The sequence below is a fragment of the Cydia fagiglandana genome, chromosome 25 (genome assembly GCF_963556715.1).
Source record: "Cydia fagiglandana chromosome 25, ilCydFagi1.1, whole genome shotgun sequence".
Taxonomy (NCBI): Eukaryota; Metazoa; Arthropoda; class Insecta; order Lepidoptera; family Tortricidae; genus Cydia; species Cydia fagiglandana.
Genome location: NC_085956.1, coordinates 10,990,156 through 11,016,380, shown reverse-complemented (window position 1 = coordinate 11,016,380; position 26,225 = coordinate 10,990,156). Strand labels below are relative to the sequence as shown.

Below are 26,225 nucleotides of genomic sequence, written 5' to 3'. Positions count from 1 at the left end.
CATCGCACCTTTACAGCATCAGTGACTTATAACTGTGCTACCTTTGGCCTGAGAGGCAACATTGTCCCCAATCACCATGCCCTCAAATTGCAGTACAACATGAGCCCAATAATAACCTTAATTGTTTCCGCGCCTGCGCGTTGCGTAACGGCAGATGGCGGGCTGGCCTGCTTTTGAAACTGTATGAGGTTTATAACTTGGGCTGTGTATATGGGTCAGTACAACAGCTAATATATTCCGTGTGGTGTAGTTATAGTTCGTTTTTTTTAGCATTAGAAAGAACTTGCAAGAAGGTAAGCGATCTTAACATGTCTTTTAATTGAAAAACGCTTTTTAAAAATCAGTAACTATTACTTATGAAAGCAGAGGAATATAAATGATCGTATTAGATTCATAATTATTCAATTACACAAACGGGTCTACCGCGGTATAATTTCATTGTTTTTACCTTTAATTCCCGTAATTGTGTTATTGAATATGTGTACAAAACGCGAGAGTTTAAAGTGTTAGATTCATAATTGTTACATACTTGCCGTAACTTATTTCAAAAATGTGTTTTTCAATTAAAAGACACATCAGGATTGTTTACCTTATTTCTAATGCTAAAAAAAAAGAACTGTAGAAAGGGACAAATGCGCATGTGAAAGTCCTGGTGTTGCAACTATCAGGCATAGGCTGTGTGACCATGGCTATAGTAAGGAAAAGAAATCAGGAATAAATACAAAAATATGTTATACTCCCGCGGCAAAATAAATCAATCCTGTTAGCATTCTCCCGATATACTTATTGCTTGTTTAAAGGTTGCAGTTTAATAGCCTCTTTGACAAGTACTTGAAAAGAGCGTAGGTGCTATAAAGGATGACTCTCTCTAGATCGGGCCGGGCCCGGACTAATACTCTTTGGCTCGGACCGAGGCGTCCGACGTGTCAATTTCTATGACGACTGATCGGTGATCGCGTGGTGCTTTCCATAGAAAACGAAGCGCCGGAAGCTCCGGCCCGGCCTCGGCGCGGTCTAGCGTGAGTCATCCTTAACTCCAAGGTCCGAAAAGGTCGATAGGTTGATATGTACCTAGTTGTATTCAGAAAGGTTTTCGTTCACAATGTTGTAGGTATAAGGGCGCCTGTTCAGAAACAGCGGGACTGTTCATTTCTTTAAGGCGTAAAATTTACGCATAGATGAACTTGAGTTTAAAATCTAAAATAGATTCATATTGTTACAGATTGATTGAAATGAACGTTAGTTATCTGTTGTTACAGATTGATTCAGACCCGGACCCAGCACCGCAAGCATCGCCGCGCGCGTGACGCAGCCTGCGCGAGCGCATCGAGCACGCGCTTCAAGACAACTGGAGACGGTTGACTCATCCAGTAAGTATCCATCCATCCAGCCGGCTGGTGCGGGTTCAGACCCGGACCCAGCACCGTAAGTGACGCAGCCTGCGCGAGCGCATCGAGCACGCGCTTCAAGACAACTGGAGACGGTTGACTCATCCAGTAAGTATCCATCCATCTAGCCGGCTGGTGCGGGTTCAGACCCGGACCCAGCACCGCAAGCATCGCCGCGCGCGTGACGCAGCCTGCGCGAGCGCATCGAGCACGCGCTTCAAGACAACTGGAGACGGTTGACTCATCCAGTAAGTATCCATCCATCCAGCCGGCTGGTGCGGGTTCAGACCCGGACCCAGCACCGCAAGCATCGCCGCGCGCGTGACGCAGCCTGCGCGAGCGCATCGAGCACGCGCTTCAAGACAACTGGAGACGGTTGACTCATCCAGTAAGTATCCATCCATTCAGCCGGTTGGTGCGGGTTCAGACCCGGACCCAGCACCGCAAGCATCGTCGCGCGCGTGACGCAGCCTGCGCGAGCGCATCGAGCACGCGCTTCAAGACAGCTGGAGACGGTTGACACATCCGGTAAATATCCATACGTCCAACTATTCAGTCCATTTGCATCCATATTAAGATGGCACACCTGGAGATACTCCTATTCCACTGCTAAACTTGTGTACTAGGCCTAGACAATATGGCGGTGGATCTAGAATATGAAACGGACCCAACTGGAGCCAGCATTTTCCCGCCGTCTACCTTGTTGCTGCCGTCGCTGGTCTACTAGTTACAGAACAGGCCAAAATATTAGACTGCTTTGGAACATATTATTCCTCTTTTTTACTAAGCATTAGCTGCCAACTAGATTGAAGATATCTTCGACAAGTTATGACTGGTTCTAACACTAATTTCGTCCACAGAACGGGCAACACCGTGAGCGTCTCCGCTCGTTCAGCCAACCGAGAAGACGACGGCCCAGCGCGCGCTCTCTAGACCTAGAGCCCACCAGCAGAGAATCCAGCCCCGAACGAGACCCTGGGCGTACTGCTACTATTAGCAGGTTAGTGATTAAGTTTAGAATAAATTTAAAAGTCGAAATATTACTGTCTTGGATGAGAATTGAACTCACGGCCTCTGGATCATCGATGGATGGATGGATGGAAGGAAGTAAGGAAGGATGGATGGATGGATGGATGGATCTATGGGTGGATGGATGAATGGATGGATATATAGATAGCTGTCATGAGATAGCGGATCGAGGTGGATCATTACTAACCTAACCTCAGACCTGTAACTAACCCTTTTTCTGCAAATAAATATGATTATGATTATAGTTCGGAGATCTCTGGTCTAAATAATATAAATGAAATAATAATAGTTAAATATATTAGTTAAAATAAACACCAACATCTATTTTTTCAGAGCCTACTCCTTAACCAAGATGGCGACGCTCTCACTGAAGATATCGCTCGAAGGCGGCAAGGTGGTCAAGACCATTCAGTTCGACCCCTCCACCACCATCTACGATGCCTGTCGCATCATCAGAGAGAAGATCCTGGAAGCCAGTTCCAGTGACCGTGAGTACTGCTTGGACTGTTAACATCTAGACATATTTTACACTTGATAGAAGTTGATTAGTAGAATGGAGCCGACTGTACGTGACGAGATCCGACGATAGCGCCCGAACGGAGCTGAGTTATATAACTGGTGCCAAACTGCGTTTTAATGTATCCTCTGGGTCCGACATAATAGTAGTATGATAATACTAATACTACTGATGAAACAAATTAATTTCATCATTAACACATTCATTACCACTAAGTGCTACGGGTTACGCTCGTAGCGCGTAGCCACGGTTTCGTCGTATGTAGCGCGTAGTCGCTACGAACAGTGTACCCGACAGTCGGGTTCTTGGTGTTGAATGTGTTAAAATAAAACATAAAGTAAACAAAACTATTTATATTTAAGTTTAGTTTTTAACTAGTACTGACATATACCACAAATAACCATAACACCGTTTTTGGAAAAGACCAACTAGTTTTCATATATTGGATTACCCCACAATAACAGTCCGTATTGAAGAACAGACGGTGTATAACCATGATATGCATTTGTCTCAAGTTTAAAGTTTTCTTATTAAGTAATCCTGTCTCTCTCCCACAGCGAAAGAGTACGGGCTGTTCCTTGCGTCAGAAGAGGACAACAAGAAGGGAATCTGGCTCGAAGCGTCACGCAGCCTTGACTACTATATGCTGCGCAATGGAGACATCCTTGAATATTGCAGGAAGACCAGAAACTTGCGCGTACGCATGTTGGATGGTAAGCTAATGTTTTTGTACAAATAAAACTTCAATAGAAGACCTAGCTGTTTTAATAATAGTGCACCTAGTAAACCATAAAGTAAGTTATACATACTAGGCCTTAAACAGTTATTTGAAAAGTTTTCACTCTGACTTTAATGCATCAAGGCGGTTTGTTTACAGGTGGTCTACCGCGAAAATCGAAATTTCGTTATCTGTCTCTATCGATCGAGTAGGCAAGAGTGATAGAGAGGCAGAAACCGAACTTTCGTGTCTCGCGGTAGGCCCTGTGATTGTGCTAGTGACGCCCTCTACGCAGAGTTTTGCGTAATTTTCCATATTATCTCATCTGAATTCATCACGTTATCTAAATTCAAAAAAATTAAATCTGATGTCGGAGACCGGAAGTGGCAAATAGAAATCTGTAATATCACAAAAAACTTTATTGAGTTTGTGTTTGTTAGAAATAAAGATCTGAATCTTATTTTCAGTATGCGTATGCACTATCAAAATATCACAAAGTCAAAATATACTTTATTCATGTAGGCCTAGGAACAAGCACTTTCGAATAGTTATTAGACTTATTAGATACATACGCGTATTATCTCAATCAATCTCAATTATCAGAGCTATTTATTGATGTTAATATTATTCCATAATAACAGAATTTCACAAAAAGATCGGCAAACATAAAAAAAAATTGTATAAAAAAAAATTGTTCATACCCATTCTCTTTGCTTTGGAGTGTATTTCGTTTTCAATAACCCCATTTTTTCCCAGGTTCCGTGAAGACACTCCTGGTGGACGACAGTCAGATCGTTGCCAATCTAATGGTGGTGATCTGCACCAAGATCGGCATCACCAACTACGACGAATATGGCCTGGTGAGAAATTACATTTGCCAAATTTGCCACAGAAATATAACCCAAGAATGTAGGAAATAGAGTTGATTTTGCGTTGTTCAAAAACTGAACGCAACAGCAAAAGCAACTCTGTTCCAATCGAATATGATTTCAATTTCATTGAACTGAATAAGTACTATGAGGCTATTCATAAATTAGCTCATTAGGGGGGGGGGGGGTCAGGAACATCGGATGATGGTAGCATGACGTGGGAGGAAACGGGGTCATTCGAAGCATGATTTTTGGATGATTTGATGGGGGAGGGATGATGGGTTAAAAATAGATTACGTAATTTATGAACAGCCCCTAGGAGGCTAATACAGATGTAGTGCATAATTGGGTAGGTAAAGTTTTTTGAAGATAGGCAAATTATATTTTTTCCCGATAGTATTTATTATAGCGATCACGGAAATGCAGCTCTTTTATTTTTATTTCATTTTATTGATTAAATATAATTTTTTAAATGATCGATATGACGTTTGTGAGATGGAATGGCAGATTCGAGTAATTCCTTTGCACGTAGTAAATGGGACGAGATAGAAAAAAAAAAACGATGTCAACTGTCAGTGTCACTTAGCTCTCATTCCCGAAAAATAACGGACAAAGCCTCATGTTACCTTGCGAATTGCTATTAATGTTATCATTGAGATTTTCGACGACCTCAGCACGACCCACGGACTTCTGATTCCCCACGACATCTGCGCGTATTTGGACAAAGATTGAATTTACTTTCGATAACTTGGGACTGCATAATTATTGGACAACGTTTTCTTCCCCACCCCTACCCGACGGCCCCTGCGCTGACCCTTGGACAGAGTTTTGCAAGAAAAATAAGCGAGTTCATACGAGATTGCGAGCAGATTCTACAAATTTGAAATTATTATCATAACAGTGATAAGCACAATGCCGTTGAATTAGAGGAGCAATGGCCGTACAGGAGTACGTATCCGTGAAATACATATAAAACTTTCTTCACTTGTGTTTTGATTTTTATTATTAAATTGCCATGAGCTTAACAGCTCGTAGTAACAGCTTAACAGTAGTTCGTAAACAAGAAATCGGTCTAATTTTTTCTAACAATTTCAACCATCTGTTAGTTTTGTGTGGTTATCCTCATTTTATGAATGTTGTTCTTATTTTCAGGTGGATGTAAACATTCATTGGCGGTATTATACTGATGGCTAATTAGAACCATTGAGCCATGACATACTTCCTTGCAGTGTTATTCGGCTAAGCCTCGAGCATCCTGTGAATCTGAAGGATATAATTATTTCCATAAAAAAGAGCAATCGAATTAGGACCAAGATATCCCGAGAATCTAAAGACATTTTATAAAAAATGCAATAAAATGAAAATGGGAGACTCTCTTATTTTAACAATGTTACAAGATCATGACAATGTTATGGTCTAAACTTATTAAAATTTTAAAACCGACATGTCTTTATCTTTGACTTGAAAATGTACAAATGATTTGGGTTAAGTATTATGAAATGCAACTTATGCTAAAAATCTATTATTATTATATGTCAAATTATCGTGAACTCGATGTTGCTTAAGGCGTATCCAGATTAGTCAATTTTTCGCCAATCTGATTAAATTGCCCGATCGAATCGGGACGTACGGACGCAAACGCCAATTTGGCTCGCCGAATTCAACCGCCGATAATGACCGATAAAATGAGGTGCGGACACAAGAACACCAATTTGTGAGGCTAGTATTTTCGTTATGGGGCATTTTTTCAATTTAAATGGCTCTAATATCACCATAAATCTGAAATTGGAGATTGACGCCAATTTGGTCAACGCCAATCAGTCTGGATACCGCTTTAGCACCGCGAAAGGGCGTTGCGCGGTGCGCGCGGATTGACGCATGCGCGTACCGTATGCTTAGTATCTATGGTAATATAATTTAAAAAAATATGTAAATAAAAGGCGGCAAAGTTTATTCGTTGTGCAATACTCAATAAGTTACCGCTTGTTATTTTAATACTCGTAATAAACAAAATGAGTTCAAGTGACGAAAACGACCTGGAATAGACGGCACACCACCTCATTTGAAAGCAGAAGCAAACTTAATAATGAATAACTAGCTTCCTGCTAAGTCCAGGGACAAATACAACAGGACTTACGACATGCTCATGCTGTGGAAGGACACAAGAAGGACAGCCAAAACGCAAGAAACACCTACTCTGAAAGTGGTTTTTAGCGTATTTCTGTGACCAAGTGAAAACTAAAAAGCCATCTACATTTAATATAAACTAAGAATATGCGTTGTTTTTTTAATTGTATTCGCGTCACTTTACCCCTATTAAATACGCTTTACTAAATTGAATTTGTTTTATTTCCTCACATAATTTGAGAATAGTGCTTACTATGTAAACCTCAATGGAAGCAAAAATGTAGTATTTTTGCGAGTTGATACACTTGCTACTTGTGTATAGTGGCAAATGTATTAAACCCGCAATCAACACTAATCAATATGTAAACAGGCCCCAACGTGAAGCACATTTACCCTACAGACATACTTATACATATTGACCATATTTGAACCTCTCAACTCTCTTCAAGGGCACGCCACACAGCGTGATTCTATATACTGTTGTAATGTTAATGCTTAAGGATAATAATTTGTGGATTTATAAAATAAAACGAAACGAAATTTACTGGATTTATATTATATTATTTTGGATTTATATTATAAGTTTTCTAAAGTACAGTCGCCATCAGATATATTGGTGCAGCTAGGGTGCTCATAAATATCTGAACACGCCTCTATTATCAGGGCGTGCGTGTTCAGATATTGTGAACACCTTGCCGAGCCCATATATAATAGCCAATAACGACCTAGTTATAAGACTATTACAATCTTAATCATTATGTATGTATAATACAACAATCACGTTTATATAGTCCTCACAAACGTATAAGTTACCATTTTGGCCAATATATCTTCAAAGCTTGGCACCGAATCGCTGTTAAAGACTTTGGTGTGCTCAAATACGCTGAATTTGGAAAGTAACGTCTGTACTTCCTACAAGACGGTACGACGCACTTTGAGTTCATCTCTGTAATATTCTATTTCCATTCGAACGTTTCCGGGATCGTCTCCATCTATTGTGTTGATACTGAGATCCAAAATGACTCGTGTAGCAGTCCAAGAGTCGTGGTGAAGGCGTGAATGAAAATGTTCTCCAAGAAGCAGTGCCAAGTAGTCGAAAGCAATCGTTATCATTATCAAAATATCCGTGTTGATCGTGCTAGGGACGTTAAAAATACTTATTCTAGAAATCACACCGGCATCCAATTACAAGAAAACAAATGTTTCGTCCGACCATTATTTTCCAATTATTTGCAAGTTATTTTCCAAGAATGACACTGACAGTTGACATCGATTTTTTTTCTCTCTCGTCCCATTTACTACGGGCAAAGGAATTAATTACTCGAATCTGCCATTTCACCTCACAAACGTCATATCGATCATTTAAAAAATTATATTTAATCAATAAAATGAAATAAAAATAAAAGAGCTGCATTTCCGTGATCGCTATAATGAATACTATCGGGAAAAAATATAATTTGCCTATCTTCAAAAAACTTTACCTACCCAATTGTTTTCCATCGTATTTTCTCGGAAACGTTCGTATTTGTCATGCTACTTCAGTCAACCTCAGTACTTTTTGTACTTAGACTGACTGAAATAGCAAGATGTTTACGTTACGTTTTGTACGTATCCGTGAAAAGACGAAGGATAACAATTATGCAATACATCGGTCAGCAACCAGCGGCCCGCGAACCCTCACTTGCGGCCCGCGAGCCTCCCTGGCGATTTTTTATGTAATATTGACAAGTGACAATGTCTGATAAAGTCATAAATATTAACAAAGTGCGGCCCGCGTCCACTTCGTTAACTGCTATGTGGACATCTGTAGCTACTAGTAGCTCTGTGAGGCTCCGCAATTTTGAAAAATTTCCATAAAAATTGACCTTTTTTTTGTTTACTTATCAAACCTGCTTACAAAATTCGGTCAAGAATTGCGACTTGTAGAGAACATACCGGACATACGAAAGCATTTTGTATGCCCAAGCTGAAACGGAGACCTTCGCCAACGCTCAGTCAATGAAAATTGAGTTGTAGTGTAATTATAATATTGTATTGTACCTATAGTCAGGCGTGGCTCACTCCGCGATTTCGTCGCTTTGCTACAGGTAGCTAAAAGTACGTCCGTTCGACCCCAATTTCAGGGTTTGCCATAAGCCGCGCGTTGCGCTGTCGCCACCTAGCGGCCATATCTGTGCTGATCGTGACAGACGCGTTTTGTTAGAGAGTGAGTCTTCTGTACCTAGTAGCCTAGTACAATTATTTATTCTGTGCTAGTGTTCTTTAATTGAACACTTCACCGACTGAAACCGACAAAATTTTTGACGCTCTCTTTACATCTAGGTCCGCGAAGAGTTGAAAGAGGAACCCGACCCCTGCGAGAAGCCCAACTTCGGGACCCTGACCCTGAAGAGGAAACACCAGGACAAGGAGAGGGACGCCAAGATGGACCAGCTCAGGAAGAAGCTCAGGACTGATGATGAAGGTACATACACAGCTTAACTTAACCCAGGACCCTACGAGACACCTTCGGGACCCTGACGTTGAAGAGGAAGCACCAGGACAAGGAGAGGGACGCCAAGATGGACCAGCTCAGGAAGAAGCTCAGGACTGATGACGAAGGTACGGTCCTAGCTGAATTGGTTGTTCAATACTTACGCTATGGAATGTCCAATTTAGGCCCCCCCCACATCTAGCGTCTTTCGAGCGTCGGCGTCTGGTCAGCGCTATGGAAAATGACGTCGCTGCGCAGTTGCGTCGACGTTGCGTCGAGCAGCGGCTATAGAGTTGTAGACGCCGACGCTCGAAAGACGCTAGATGTGCCTCCCCCTTAGCTAGAACCCTAAATGGCTCAACAATCACGGAGCGTGACTGAACATAACCAGTTTAAATTTCTATTTTTTTTTAATTCTAAATCCACAATATAAATTTACTAAGCAAAAATCGAAACATAATAACTGCATGCCTTCAGATCCACAGCGCAGGCTTCGTCATCATACCGAAAGCTCATCCACCATATTATGGTTCGTAAAAAAAAATCGGATTCACTTTCGTACTCTTGTACGAAAAAAAAGTATATATGTAGTTTCTTGGAAACAAAAGTATATACAGGGTAATTTTTGGACCGTTAGCCATATTGTGCGAGGTGATTAGGTAGGCCATACTGAACAACTTTTTCTATGGGACCAACTCCGAAATCACAATAAAAATTATGACCGTTTCATACTTAATAATTATTCTAAAAACCACTGTTAGTATAGGTATAGGTACACTACATAGCATTATTATTACTTATAGTGTAGTTAAATCGAGGTGAACTGGTAACTAGTTATACTTGTTTGCTTTCTTTGCACTTCTATTTCTATTTGAGTTTGTTAACTGTTAATTTAAGATAAAATATAAGAGCGCACCGCCAACAAACTGTTGTACAGTTTGGCGAAATTTTTGTTACTGTATATGTATGTTTGTGTTTATATATAACAATAAATAAATAAAAAAATACATTTTGGCCTAGTAGGTCAAGAAATGAATGCTCAAAAAACGTTGTAGAGGGAAATGCTAGGAACACAATTTTTGACTCTGTAACTTTGTTTGGACTAGTTAGGAGGTGAACATATAGAGGGGGGTAAGAAGGTCGAATTTTTCGGTTTTTCATTGATATCTTGGAAACTTTGCGTCTTAGCGACATGACTACTAAGACAATCCGAAAGCTGATAAAATTAGTTACAAGTTTTATCCTGTCAAGTTTTTCGATATCATGAATAGTTTTTGAGATACCCGCTCTTGAAAGTTTATTTAGGGATTTTAATTTTATCTTGATATCTACGTCAGTGAAGCTGTTAGGCCATGTTTGGTATCATTTTAGTATAAATCGGGGGTGCTGAATTCATTTATGGTATCACATTGACACCATTCCGAAGTAAAAACCAAAATTTAAAAATAAATATTTTTTTAAATCCCTCTTCACGCTTAAACAGCTGAACCAATTTCGTTGAAATTTGGTATAGAAATAGTTTAAATCTCGACACACGACATAGGATAGTTTTTATAACCAAAAGCATCTTTTGAGGGTGTGAAAAGTGGGGTGGAAGTTTGTATGGGGAGTCAATAACCGCTGAACTGGTTTAGATGAAATTTAGGACGAAATACATCTGTGATTTAGATGAAAGTGATACCAAACATGACTTCAAACCTCACCTTGAGCAGTATTAACCTCAGGAATTCAGTTTCGTCGACGAAGTTGAATTCCCCCCATACTCCATTTCACAACTTTAAAGGAGGATTATTGAGATAAAAAGTATCTTATGTCCTGTCTTGGGACTCGAAATATCTGTATACCAAATTTCAATTAAATCGGTTGAGCGGTTTAAGCGTGAAGAGGAGTTTAAAAAAAAAGGTATTTGTTTAAAGTTTATATGTTTTTTCTTAGGAATGGTGTCAATGTGATACCAAAACTGAATTCAGCACCCCCGATTTATACAAAAATGATACCAAACACGGTCTAGCAGCGTCACTAATGTAGATATCAAGATAAAATTGAAAGCCCTAAATAAACTTTCAAGAGCGGATATCTCAAAAACTGTTCAAGATATCGAAAAACTTGACTGAATAAAACTTGTAACAAATTTTATCAGCTTTTGGTTTGTCTTAGTAGTCATGTCGCTAAGACGCAAAATTTCCAAGATATAAGTGAAAAACCGAAAAATGAGACCTTCTTTCCCCCCTCTACCCCCCAGCACCGGGGCTACGGCCGGGGACTTTTGATATGTTCACCTCCTAACTAGTCCAAACAAAGTTACGTAGTCAAAAATTGTGTTCCTAGCATTTCCCTCTACAACTTCTTATTGCTAATTCTATAGTGGATGTCGACGTTTTCTATGGGAAGACCTAATTTTTTTTGGGATTTCGGGGTTGGTCCCATAGAAAAAGTTGTTCAGTGTGACCTACCTAATCACCTCGCATAATATGGCTAACGGTCCAAAAATAATAAATAATGTCCGACAAGGGGGGAGCTAGGTCTAAAAAATCATTTTTTTTTTGTAATTATAGTTCGTTTTTTTTAGCATTAGAAGTAAGGTAAACAATATTGATGTGTCTTTTAATTGAAAAAAACATTTTAAAAATAAATTACGCCAAATATGTAACAATTATGAATCTAATACGATCATTTATACTCTTCTGCTTTCATAAGTAATAGTTACTGATTTTTAAAAAGCGTTTTTCAATTAAAAGTCGTGCCAAGATCGCTTACCTTCTTTCAAGTTCTTTCTAATGCTAAAAAAAACGAACTATAGTAGGTGCCCCTTGTCGGTTGTCGCAAGATTTATCATCACTATGAACGTTTGTTTGTCTGTACAGTGAACTGGGTGGAACCCGCCAAGACCCTCCGCGAGCAAGGCATCGACGTCACCGAGACCCTCCTTCTGCGACGCAAGCTCTTCTTCTCGGACAGAAACGTGGATTCCAGAGACCCCGTCCAGTTGAACCTCCTGTACGTCCAAGCGAGAGACGCCATTTTGGATGGGACGCATCCTATTACTCAAGATAAAGGTAAGCGCCACGTACTGCATTTGTCCTTTTAAAAGGCCTTTGGTAGTTAGGAGGATGCTTTAAGGCTTCGATATCACCGCAACCCTGGCCCTGCGACGCAAGCTCTTCTTCTCGGACAGAAACGTGGACTCCAGAGACCCCGTCCAGTTGAACCTCCTGTACGTCCAAGCGAGAGACGCCATTTTGGATGGGACGCATCCTATTACTCAAGATAAAGGTAAGCGCCATGCGTACTGCAATTGTCCTTTTAAAAGGCCATTGGGCTTCGATATCACCGAAACCCTGGTCCTTCGAAGCAAGCTCTTCTTCTCGGACAGAAACGTGGACTCTAGAGACCCCGTCCAGTTGAATCTCCTGTACGTCCAAGCCAGAGACGCCATTTTGGATGGGACGCATCCTATTACTCAAGATAAAGGTAAGCGCCATGTACTGCATTTGTCCTTTTAAAAGGCCTTTGGGAGTTAGTTGGGAGTTTTAGGCTTCGATATCACCGAATGGACACATGATTCATCAAAAATACCTTAAATGTCATATACGATACAGATCGCCAGAAAAGTAAAGTTACAGGAAATAGTATTTTATGCAACCGTTGTTTAAGAGAGGTCAAAAAAGGCGAGTGGCGTGAGTAACAATTTGAGGCGAAGCCGAAAATTGTTAATAAAGACGCCACGAGTATTTTTTGACTCAGTTAAACTACGTTGCATACAATACTTTTTCTACGACCAAGTAGAAATTTTACTTTGAAATAAAATTGACAATTTGACAAAACTTTTTAATTCAAGAAGTAGCAAAAATGAAGGGTACGGGCGGGAAAAGAATAAATGAATGAAATTAAAAAAAACATGTCTATGGTTCACTTATTTGTCAGAGATGACATTTAAAATAAGGTTGGAAACACTGTATTTCATTCAATATTTTTTAAGTGGTCATTACACGAAGTATCGTAAATTCGCTAAAAAGATACTGCGTGTATGCACAAATTCTTTTTTTGGGGAATAGACTAAAGACTTGTCTTGACAACTATAAGGTAAGGTTTTAAATGTGTGTGCACGACCCTTTAAATAACAAATAAAAGTACGGGAGTAGAATATATAGTTATTGTTTCACTCGGGGGCAAAGTTGTTGTTTAACCGCTCGTGCTAATATTGATACCCGAGCAAGCGAAAGATTCCAAAATTGAACCACGAGCGTAGCGAGTGGTTCGAAAAGTGGAATCTTGAGCGTTGCGAGGGTTTCAAAGCACGAGGGTTAAACAAAATTTGCTCCCAAGTGAAACACAAAATTTTTCACCACACCAACCCGAAGCAAATATTAAATGTAAAATTTCAAACAAAATCAAACCATATCAAATCCAAATGAATGTTATTAAATTTGTATTATATAAAATCATAATATCAATCATAATATGTATTATATAAAGTCAATTCTACCAGCAAACATAAGAAAACAACCTCAAAATTTGCATTTGATTACTTTGCCTCACATGTGAATAAAATGCAACTTTGCTATCAGTTTTTGAAGTGCAAAGTAAGCCTTTCCGAGCTGGTGTGGTGAAAAATAAATTAAAGATGAACATTTTAACACAGATTTTTGTTAACAGCGTGCGAGTTCGCCGGCATACAGTGCCAGATCCAGTTCGGTGACCACAAGGAGGACAAACACACCACCGGGTTCTTGGAGTAAGTGTTTATTTGTACACTTTCAACCATAGACTAGGAATCCTCTAGACCGAGTTTAGAGCAATTATTTCATGCAACCGATGATGCCAAAAATGCGGGGGTGCGCGGGACGAGGTGAGCGAAGTCCCGTGCCATGATTGGTCCGTTCAAAGACACGGACGTCACACAAAGACACTTTTGACTCGAACATGGAGTAAAATTACCGTATGCGTGGCAGAGGGGGTAGCGCGACTATGCTCAGTCTGGAGGATGTTTTGTCTGTGCTTTCAACACATTTATTTGATATGAGTTTCGTTTTTAAATGATTTAGAAGGGGCAGTCACTATATAAATTGAATACTTCTATATCTATATAGTATATTTAATTACACAAACGGGTCTATTTTAGGTGTTGGATTTTTCTGTTTTACACATTTTAGGTGATGCATCTTTCTGTTTTGCACATTTTAGGTTACGGATTTTTCTGTTTTGCACATTTTAGGTGATAAATCTTTCTGTTTTTTCTCATTTTAGGTGATGGATTTTTCTGTGTTCCACATTTTAGGTTATAGATTTTTCTGTTTTGCACATTTTAGGTTATGGATTTTTCGTCTCGTAATCCTACCATATTATACACTTCACAACATACTATAGCAAAATTGTAAATCATGTCATATATTTTTGTCCACAGTCTGAAGGAATTCCTCCCCGGCTCGTACGTGAAAGTGAAAGGCGTCGAAAAGAAAGTGTTCAAAGAGCACAAACGCCACGCTGGTCTGTCCGAGTTGGACGCCAAAGTGCTCTACACCAAGAACGCCAGGGACCTGCCTACTTACGGCGTCGCCTTCTTCCTTGTCAAGGTCAGTTTAATGTCATATTCTACACTTACTATTAGCAGGCGTGGCTCACTCCGCGATTTCGTCGCTTTGCTACAGGTAAAAGTACATCCGTTCGACCCCAATTTTGGGGAAAGACATAGCCGCGCGTGGTGCTGTCGCCACCTAGCGGCCATATCTGTGCTGATCGTAACAGAAGCGTTTTGTCAGAGAGTGAGTCTTCTGTACCTAGTGCTATTATTTATTCTGTGCTATTAGACCTAAGCAGTCCTCGCTGTCATTTTCTTTACGAAGCAGGGCCGATTATTGGAAGAGGAGGGGACGTCAAATGTATTGCTGTTTCTACATGATTTGTACGTAACGTACAAATATTTGACGACCGGTCTGGCCTAGTGGTTAATGACCCTGCCTGCGAAGCCGACGGTCCTGGGTTCGAATCCCAGTAAGGGCATTTATTTGTGTGATGAACACTAATATTTGTTCCTGAGTCATGGGTGTTTTCTATGTATATAAGTATGTATTTATCTATATAAGTATGTATATCGTCGCCTAGCACCCATAGTACAAGCTTTGCTTAGTTTGGGGTTAGGTTGATCTGTGTAAGATGTCCACCAATATTTATTTATTTATTTATATTTAAATAGCCATGACAGTCCATACAAAAGTTTGCACAACTGTGCAAGTTTTTCGGCAGAGGGGTAAGCTCGCAATGGCCACTCCAGTTATTAAATGCTCTAAGAGACAGTGAGGTTAGGCTATAACATTAGAATTGGTATATACCAAGACGCAGGCCTTACAAGTCTCCGTGGTGGAATGACATCGATCCCAGTGCGCCCTCACGAACGCCAAAGGGGCTATTCATAAATTACGTCATTTCAAATTAGGGGGGGGGGTCTGGCCATCGGATGACGGTAGCATGATGTAGGAGAAAACGGGGTCATTCGAAGCATGATTTTTGGATGATTGTAGGGGGGGGGGGGTCAAAAAATCCTCAAAAATCGATGACGTAATTTATGGACAGCCCCAAAGAGGGTGAAACGCCGGAGTGGGTTTAGTGGATAGGGCCAAATTCTCCCCCCCTCTCGTCAAGAGAAAGACAAGGAGCGGCGAGTCCCACACACCGTGCGTAAATGCATTCCCACTCCGAAAAAAAAAAGCCTTACAAGTCTGTTCTTACGTCCTAAATTTTCTGTATTTCTGTATTTTTTGTATTTTATGCACTAAATGTTGTTGTCATTGGGTTTAAACCGTTCCACCATCTTACAGGAGAAAATGAAGGGCAAGAACAAGCTGGTCCCCCGTCTCCTGGGCGTGACCAAGGACTCCGTGCTGCGCCTGGACGAGAAGACCAAGGAGATCCTGCAGACCTGGCCTCTGACCACCGTGCGGCGCTGGTGCGCCAGCCCCAACACCTTCACCCTGGACTTCGGCGACTACAGGTTGGTATCAGCTGGTCCCCCGTCTCCTGGGCGTGACCAAGGACTCCGTGCTGCGTCTGGACGAGAAGACCAAGGAGATCCTGCAGACCTGGCCTCTGACCACCGTGCGGCGCTGGTGCGCCAGCCCCAACACCTTCACCCTGGACTTCGGCGACTACAGGTTGGTATCAGCTGGTCTCCGTCTCCTGGGCGTGACCAAGGACTCCGTGCTGCGTCTGGACGAGAAGACCAAGGAGATCCTGCAGACCTGGCATCTGACCACCGTGCGGCGCTGGTGCGCCAGCCCCAACACCTTCACCCTGGACTTCGGCGACTGCAGGTTGGTATCAGCTGGTCTCCGTCTCCTGGGTCACCAAGGACTCCGTGCTGCGTCTGGACGAGAAGACCAAGGAGATCCTGCAGACCTGGCCTCTGACCACCGTGCGGCGCTGGTGCGTCAGCCCCAACACCTTCACCCTGGACTTCGGCGACTACAGGTTGGTATCAGCTGGTCTCCGTCTCCTGGGTCACCGAGAGGATCAAGGAAACCCTGCAGACTTAACGCCTAACATTTGGAACTACATGACATTTGAAGGCTACGGGTGAATAAAGTTTGAAAACCTTGTCCATGGTAGCATCAAAGATAATTTGGAAATAAAGCAAACCAAGGTCTGATGATTTTCAGTTCTGTCAGATAGTAAGCACATCTTTTGACGCCTTTCGAATAGGTAGTAATCTTTTTTGGGCATTAAGGCGGTCGCCTGTTGTGTTATCTCTACTTGTCTGTAATCTTGTTTATTTTGTGCCATTTTTATTAGGATTTCGTACACAAATGGTAAAAACGGGACCTTATTACTAAGACTCCACGTCCATCTGTCTGTCTGTCACCAGGCTGTATCTCATGAGCCTTGATAGCTAGACAGTTGAAATTTTCACAGATGATGTATTTTTGTTGTCGCTATAACAACAAATACTAAGAAAGTACGGAACCCTCAGTGGGCGAGTCCAACTCGCACTTGTTTTAATGAAGTGTACAATGAAGAGTGTTGTATTGTGTTTTCCATAAGATGACCATGTTCCCATTTGCCCCCAGCGACCAATACTACTCGGTGCAGACGACGGAGGCGGAGCAGATCCTGCAGGTGATCGCCGGCTACATCGACATCATCGTGCGCAAGCGCCGCGCGCGCGACCACCTCGGCATCGAGGGCGACGAGGGCTCCGCCATGCTTGAGGACTCCGTCTCGCCTTCCAAGTAAGTTGTACTAGTTTTAAGAGCCCATCAACGTGCACACTAGCGCCACTGCTAAATAATCGTAATTATTTAATTTTAATGAAAGATATTGTAAAAAGTGGGCCGCTACGTACTGTATTGTGTATTTAAGTACCTTTTGAATACATTGAACTAGGTTTTATGTTATTGTAAAATTTGTACGGGACAGCCCGTCGAATGCTCTATAAGGACTTTTCTGTGATGGAAAGCCACAGTGATTGAAATGTGAGTGAAAACAATTTACAAATATTGATTGTGTATGTATGTATTGTCTGCAGGGCTAACATCATCCAGCATGATACATTCAAGTCGGGCAAAGTCAACACCGAGTCGGTGGCCAAGCCCGCTGTCATGAGGCCCGGAGCTGAAGGTATTGCTTTCAACATATGTGGACTGTTTTATTTATTTATTTTAAACTCTATTACATAAGTAATAAAGTACAAAAAGTGATTGTATCGAAATATTTTGCCAGACAATCACTGGGAAAAAACGAAATCAGTGAAAAACACTTTTGATTCAAACTGTTTTGGTTACTTTAACAAAAGGTAACTTATTTTCGATTTTCAATATGCTGGTATAGTTATAACAATGAAATATATCAAGTATTCCCATTTTCCTCAAGTGACGTTTCATGGGCAAAGGTACCCCATGGCGGTCGGCGCTTGCGCTGTTAAGGTTGCAGTCCATTTCCAACGACAGCTGCATTACTGTTCATTTTGCTATGGAAATTGACAATGACAGCGACGCGTACAGTACTAGGAGTGCAGCTGCGGTTAGAAATGGAATGTTACCATTATACGCGACGTAAACGCCATAAGGTACCTTTGCCTTAGGTACACAGAAGAACTCATATGGGGTCATCTATTAATTACGTCACACGAATTTCTAGGTTTTTTGACCCCTCCCCCCCTCCTTGTCACACTTGGTCACATTTGGCAAACCCCTCCCCCCTAGTGTGACGTCACATTTTTTCTACGATATCGCCAAATCGAATTAAGTAAGTACCTAAAGTATTATTAATATTTTATCAAAATATTTTTGACGATATAAATATTAGTAATTTTATAACCCAAAACTGCTTAGGAAAGAAAATTAAACGAATAAAAACGATTATCGTTTTAAAAACTTGTTATTTCAATGTACAGCGAATAAAATAATTAAAATAAATTTTCGGTTACTGATGAAGTTAAAGTGACGTCACAAAGTTTGTGTCTCCCCCCTCCCCCATGTCACAATATGTCACATTTTCTTGACCCCCTCCCTCCCCCTAAACGTGTGATGTAATTAATGGATGACCCCTATATAAGGAAATAGCCAGGATACTATTTTGAATGTAGATGTAGTAATGTCTGATATTGGATTCACTACAATATCTTGTATCTGTATATTTTTACTTTTATTTGGTTTACATTGCACAACATTTTAGCGCTAATTTACTCACATAAGTTTTTGTTTTACTTTATTTTTAATTTTCCCGTTATTTTACGTTCCAAGGCGCGAAGTCGTTCGCGGTGGGGCACATGACGAGCGCGCAGCAGACCACGGTGTCGGGCCAGATCATCACGGGCCACACGCCGCCCGCTGTGGGTTTACCTTTATTTTTATTTTATAATAGGGGATATTACTGCAATGTTCTGCCGCCAGAGTGCAGCACTACCGACTCTAGTTAATGGGGTTGGCCGGTGAAAGTTTTTAGCAGATGACGCCATCCTAGCTTGCCCTGTCAGTCCATAGAATTGTGTCAAATTTCTGTTTTTTTAATACCCTGGATGCCAGCCCTTTAAGCCAAATCTCATAGAAAAAGGGGCAAGCTATGATGGCGCCATCTATGCAAACCTTTGACAGTTGCCAACCCCATTCATAGACTAACTTATACATATTGTGCCTTAAACTATTTTTGACAAGTTTCACAGACGATAAAATATGACATTGATGCATCAAGGCGGTTTGTTAACAAGGGCCTACCGGTAAACGCGTAGATCGAAATTTAGCTATCTGCCTCTTTATCGCTCGAATATGCGAGAGTGATAGAGAGGCAGAAATCGAACTTTCGACTGTCGTGTTTCACGGTAGGCCAGGCCATGTGATAGACGCAGTGACGCATGATGTTTGTTTACTGTATGTGTACAACTAGTGCCACCTACGCAGAGCTTTGCCTAATATTCCCTATTCTGGAGCAAAATGTGCAGTTTACAATATCTTGGTCAAAAAGTTACTTTTAAAGCTATGGTTTTCTAGGATAGCGGTGCCGTGATTTAGCGGTCGTCTCCACTCCATACAAAATACTAGTCCATATTTAACCGTATTATTTTGTATGGAGACGGCCGCTATATGACGGCACCGTTATCCTAGGAAACTAGAGCATAACACTTGTACGTATTTCTGAATAACCATTGTACAGATGTAATGCATAATTGTTTTCCATCGTGTTTTCTCGGAAACGTTCGTATTTGTCATATGACTTCAGTCAACCTTTTTTGTACCGAGACTGACTGAAATAGCAAGACATGTTCGTACGTTTCCGCGAAAATACAAAGGTAAATAGTTATGCAGTATATTGTAGTGTAGAGTATTCAAACGAACATAATGGGGTTTCATAGTTCCTATGGTGACTTATGTACTCTTTAATCAAAATGAGATTTCTATGATTTTGACGATTAAACATTTTGCTCCAGATTATTATTATTGTTTGCTTGTATTTTATGTGCTAAGTTTTGACAATCGATAACTTGAATCTTTTATGCTTTCTCCTAAAAATCGCATTCCAAAAATTTTATAATAACATTAGCTAATCCTAAACTTTGTTTGTTTCACGCATTACCTTTGGACTTTAAAGTCTACGAGATAGGCTGTGTAGGTACATACTAACCTTACTATTTACTTTGGGGTCATCCATTAATTATATCTCACGTTTAGGGGGAGGGAGGGGGTCAAGAAAATGTGACATATTGTGACATGGGGGAGGGGGGAGACACAAACTTTGTGACGTCACTTTAACTTCATCAGTAACCGAAAATTTATTTAAATTATTTTATTCGCTGTACATTTAAGTAACAAGTTTTTAAAATGATAATCGTTTTTTTTTTCGTTTAATTTTCTTTCCTAAGCAGTTTTAGGTTATAAAATTACTAACATTTATATCGTCAAAAATATTTTGATAAAATATTAGTAATACTTAGGTACTTACTTAATTCGATATGGCGATTTCGTAGAAAAAATGTGACGTCACACTGGGGGGGAGGGGTTGACGTAATTAATGGATGACCCCTTTTACATGACATCAGTGGCCTATTTTATAAAGCTACAAGTTACAATTTACAAGCGGAAGTCTCGTTCTAACACATAGGGTTAGAAAGAGACTTCCGCTTGTAAATTGTAACTTGTAGCTTTATAAAATAGGCCACAGTCATTCTGTATCTGTAATCATCAGTCAATGTAACTTATTAGCACTTTTTAAAGCCATTATCACATTTTACCTTGAAATGTTCATATTTTCTAATCGATTAAATGTACAGTCAGCAGCAGAAGTTGCTAAGCGGGCGAGGTGTTCAAAATTACCTTGACACGCTCTTATTGTCTTAACAATAAGGTCGCGTCAAGATCATTTTGAACACCTGGCCCGTTTACCAACTTCTGCCGACTGTATAATGCCAGTACTTTATAGTTCGTTTTTTTAGCATTAGAAATAAGGTAAACAATCTTGATGTGTCTTTTTATTTTAAAACACATTTTAAAAATAAATTACGGCAAATATGTAACAATTATGAATCTAATACGATCATTTACACTCTTCTGCTTTCATAAGTAATAGTTACTGATGTTTAAAAAGCGTTTTTCAATTAAAAGTCATGCCAAGATCGCTTACCTTCTTTCAAGTTCTTTCTAATGCTAAAAAAAACGAACTTTAGATGTATATTTTCCCATTCGCAGGCCTCGCAAGTCCAGCAAACCCGGGTCACGTCAATAATGAGCGAGCCGCAGAGGGCGCTACTGACCACCATCACCACCGGACGAGAGCTCATCAAGCATACGGAGGAGAGTCTTCACAGGGTATGTATAGGGGTTAGGGGCCGTCCATAAATTACGTCATCGATTTTTGACCCCCCCCCCCTCCTATCATCATATCATCATCATAGGCCTTTTCGTCTATATCAGACGATTTATGGTGTAACACCGTTTTTGGTGGCTAAATAGACCGATGCGAGATCGACATGGTCTACCACAACCCCTACTATAATCATCCAAAAATCATGCTTCAAATGACCCCATTTTTGGTTTTCGTGGTAAGTCCTTTGTTTTCGCCATTTTGGTTATGAAGCTCTGAAGTATATATAGTATATAAATGTTTGACAATTTATTAAATGTACAATTTTGTAAATCCTGTTTTTTGTTCAGGCGACCCTGCCATCTCTCGGCCAAGATGCCGCCTCGGTCAAGTGGAAGCAAGTAACCATGGATACCAGCAAGCAAGTAGTGACGTCACAGATCGCAGCCATGAACGCCGCCACTGCACAAGTCGTCACACTCACGTCAGGTAACCATAATAGTAACAATAATTGCTTTTAGATTAAAGTGTCTTAAAGGGCCTCTGCGCTGTTGGCTTCGGCCCCACGCACGCCTCCCAAAGGTCCGGGACCCCATGGCCCCGAGATATGGAAAAGACATACAAATAATAATAATAATTCAGCCTATATACGTCCCACTGCTGGGCACAGGCCTCCTCTCGAGCGCGAGAGGGCTTCGGCTATAGTCCCCACGCTAGCCCAATGCGGATTGGGGACTTCACATACACCTTTGAATTTCTTCGCGGATGTATGCAGGTTTCCTCACGATGTTTTCCTTCACCGAAAAGCGACTGGTAAATATCAAATGATATCAGGTACCATAACAAACCAATTTTATCAGTAACAGCACGGGTAGGAAACTAGAGCGATCGAGTTTTCTCGACTCCGTTCGGCTCAGCATTGCTCCGAGCAATTATTAGGGTTGGCAAAACTTTACGTCCCTTTGCGTGTACACTCTAAAAAAAATTTGGTTGGCCCTATCAATATCTTGATGGCCGTAATCAAGCATCTTGATTCCATACGAGCCTAACAAGAACTTAAACACATCAAACAAGGTAATTCTGATTGCTATTACTATTGTTAGGTAACTGAACCAATTAAGATCTTGTTCAATATTTACACGAAAAATAATTATGCTAACTAATTGATCCTAGTAAGATCAACTAAGGGCTTGATAATGAAAATAAACAAGTTAGTTTAACTAAGATGTAAATCAATGTTAACATGAAGAATTACTGTATTAACTATTTGACCCAAATAAGTTCAACTAAGAACATGATTACACCGACTTATGGCGTATTAGCCTGAACTAAGATATTGGTCAATTTGAATCTTAATTGTTTAATCATTTCAACTAAGATGTAAATCAATGTTAACATGAAGAATTACTGTATTAACTATTTGACCTAAATAAGTTCAACTAAGAACATGATTACATCGACTTATGCATCTTATTAGCCTGAACTAAGATATTGTTCAATTTGAATTTTAATTGTTTAATCATTTCAACTATGAAGCTTGTTTAGTACAATACCATTCTTGTTCAATTGTACTATGACTTACTTTGTCGCATTTACTAAAACATTTCTTTCAGATCTCTAGTTTTTATACGCGCCGTGCTGAATAATGCTGGTGGTCACTACATATTCGTTTAAATTTATAAAATTTAAACGAATAAGTAGTGAATAAAATATAACAACAAAGAAAGGGATAAAACATAATTAAACTAAATCAAGCCCGTAAGGTTTTATAAAAAGGGGGTAAATGAATAAAACAAAAAAATATTATAATAAGATGTTATTTATTCATTTAATCATTTTGAAAGTAAACGTTTTGCATTTAAATTCACACGCACGGATCCGTGTCTAAGCATACGAGGGGTTAACACTCGTTGGTCCAATCACGTTCACACTTGTTGGTCTATCCAAGCACACTACACTCACAGTGTCACTACGCAAGTTTGATTCGGATGTCACTGGTTGTTTTTTAGTCAAACAAATCACAAGATTCCACACATTTGACAGTTTAAAAACCCATTTTCACGATTAAAATTGTTGTATTTGTGAATTAAGGCTTCTCTTACCAATCTTGGTATATAGTGGCGTGCTGTCGAAATGACCTTGGGACTATGCAGCTCGATCCAGTGACTTATACCCGACTCAAGGTGACACTGAGCAATAGCTGACTTGCGAGCGTCGTTGTTCTTGACCGCAGCGATGTGGTCTTTAATTCTGCAGGCAATAGTGCGTTTGGTATGCCCACTGTACGAACTACCACAACTGCAATCAACTTTGTACACACCAGGTTTTTCCAGAGGAATAAGTAATTGAATGAGCTTAACGCAACTGCGTGCTACAGAGACTGACTGCTCGGTCGCACGCGCCACGAGAGGGGCGCAGGCGGGGCGGAGAGCGGGTGTACAGGCGATCCCCCTACTTATCTCTTGATTGATCGGATTAACCGATTATTTAATTTAATTATTAAGGAAATCGATTTAACAAATAATTCTTAGTAGAATGGAATATTAGTTTCGTAATCAATACAATAACTTGATCATAATGGGATTGAGTGTTTTATCTTCGTTGTTCTAAATATTATATGTTTAGTTGATTCAACTAGCAAATCTTATGTAAATCAACAAAGACAAAATAATCAAATAAACTATTAAAATGTTCATAACTATTAACATATTTATCTGTTTTAATTAAATTGTTAAGGATTGAATTAACCTACGTTACATAATTATGCCAACAAGTTAATAATAGATGCAAAGTATACAATTGTTAGGATTAATAACATACCTACTTTATTAGTTCAATCACAGATACACTTATTGTTTTAAGTAATCAGCTTTCTTTGAGTTAAATAAGATCGTTATTGTTGTAATTAACTTAACGTCAACTAAGAGAAAACTGCTCTTAGTTGGTCTTCATTTTTTAGAGTGTACAGCCACCAGATAAGTACTTGAATTTTGACAACCCTAAATAACCGAAAGGGATAGATGCCATACATTATAGTTCGTTTTTTTGCAATATAAAAAAAGTTAACTATCTTGATGTGGCTTTTAATTAAAAAACACGTTTTAAAAATAAGTCACGGCAAATATCACATATAACAGTTATGAATCTAATACGATCATTATATTCTTCTGCTTTCATAAGTAATAGTTACTGATTTTTAGTCAATTAAAACACATGTCAATATCGTTTTACCTTCTTTCTAATGCTAAAAAAACGAGCTATAGAAAGGGACAGTATGATTCGTGCTTGAACCGCTGTCAAACCACGGTTTTGTAGGAAGACTCTTTTCTCTAAGGTAGTCTATTACTAATTCTGCGGTAATAGTATAAAAAACCGGGCAAGTGCGAGTTGGACTCGCGCACGAAGGGTTCCGTACCATAATGCAAAAAAAAAAAAACAAAAAAAAGCAAAAAAAAACGGTCACCCATCCAAGTACTGACCACTCCCGACGTTGCTTAACTTTGGTCAAAAATCACGTTGTTGTATGGGAGCCCCATTTAAATCTTTATTTTATTCTGTTTTTAGTATTTGTTGTTATAGCGGCAACAGAAATACATCATCTGTGAAAATTTCAACTGTCTAGCTATCACGGTTCGTGAGATACAGCCTGGTGACAGACGGACGGACGGACGGACGGACAGCGAAGTCTTAGTAATAGGGTCCCGTTTTACCCTTTGGGTACGGAACCCTAAAAAACGAGCTATAGAAAGGGACAGTATGATTCGTGCTTGAACCGCTGTCAAACCTCGGTTTTGTAGGAAGACTCTTTTCTCTAAGGTAGTCTATTACTGATTCTGCGGTAATAGTATAAAAAACAGCGCGCTCTAAAATAAGTATTTTATTGCAGGTTCGACGGAGGAAGTGGACCACACCGCGGTGGGAGCGGCCATCACCACCATCACCAGCAACCTGCCCGAGATGACCAAGGGTGAGCCACTAGTTCTAATAGGTACTGCCTAGAGGACCAAGTCCAACGAGATGGTGTGACCAAACATCCGCCCAGAGGACAACTAAGCAACGCTTTCCACAAAGCAACCGACGGAGAAGTGGAGAGCTGCCATAGGAAAAATTAGCAAGCGGAGTTAGGAGAAGAAGGTACTGCTTAGGGGTCATCCATTAATTACATCACACGTTTAGGGGGAGGGAGGGGGCCAAGAAAATGTGACATATTGTGACATGGGGGAGGGGGGAGACACAAACTTTGTGACGTCACTTTAACTTCGTCAGTAACCGAAAATTTATTTGAATTATTTTATTCGCTGTACATTTAAATAACAAGTTTTTAAAACGATAATCGTTTTTATTCCTTTAATTTTCTTTCCTAAGCAGTTTTGGGAATATTTATATCGTCAAAAATATATTGATAAAATATTAATAATACTTAGGTACTTACTTAATTCGATTTGGCGATTTCGTAGACAAAATGTGACGTCACACTAGGGGGGGAGGGGTTTGCCAAATGTGACCAAATGTGACAAGGAGGGGGGGAGGGGTCAAAAACCTAGAAATTCGTGTGACGTAATTAATGGATGACCCCTTATAGGGTATTTGACTACTAGTGAAACCAGTTTCTTTTTTCATACTGTCAAAACGATTTTGCTACTATGGAGTTTATTTGAAACACTAGCATGTGACGTCACAATCAAATTTTACTTTTTATAGTTTTATACGGGTTTTAAAATAGAAATTGTGTCTAAATACAACTGCTGTCCACGTTTCTCTATTCGTCTTCTGGTGCTTTATTTCATGCATGGTGTGAAATAATTTATTTTAAATACAG

At 40.0% G+C, this 26,225-nt stretch overlaps 1 protein-coding gene across 1 annotated transcript in view; it reads left to right on the top strand.

The window, feature by feature from the left end:
• Positions 1-1,670: 1,670 nt before the first annotated feature.
• Positions 1,671-26,225, top strand: part of LOC134677186 (talin-1) — a 99,393-nt gene continuing 74,838 nt past the window's right edge. The window contains exons 1-16 of the mRNA XM_063535631.1: positions 1,671-1,776; positions 2,249-2,388; positions 2,751-2,905; positions 3,492-3,647; positions 4,409-4,512; positions 8,971-9,112; positions 11,986-12,177; positions 13,778-13,856; positions 14,526-14,694; positions 15,937-16,109; positions 17,182-17,343; positions 17,640-17,731; positions 18,856-18,944; positions 21,292-21,411; positions 21,757-21,895; positions 25,293-25,373. Of these exons, the coding sequence (XP_063391701.1) occupies positions 2,770-2,905; positions 3,492-3,647; positions 4,409-4,512; positions 8,971-9,112; positions 11,986-12,177; positions 13,778-13,856; positions 14,526-14,694; positions 15,937-16,109; positions 17,182-17,343; positions 17,640-17,731; positions 18,856-18,944; positions 21,292-21,411; positions 21,757-21,895; positions 25,293-25,373 (1,834 nt within the window). The 5' untranslated portion in view covers positions 1,671-1,776; positions 2,249-2,388; positions 2,751-2,769. The remainder of the gene's footprint in view (positions 1,777-2,248; positions 2,389-2,750; positions 2,906-3,491; positions 3,648-4,408; positions 4,513-8,970; positions 9,113-11,985; positions 12,178-13,777; positions 13,857-14,525; positions 14,695-15,936; positions 16,110-17,181; positions 17,344-17,639; positions 17,732-18,855; positions 18,945-21,291; positions 21,412-21,756; positions 21,896-25,292; positions 25,374-26,225) is intronic.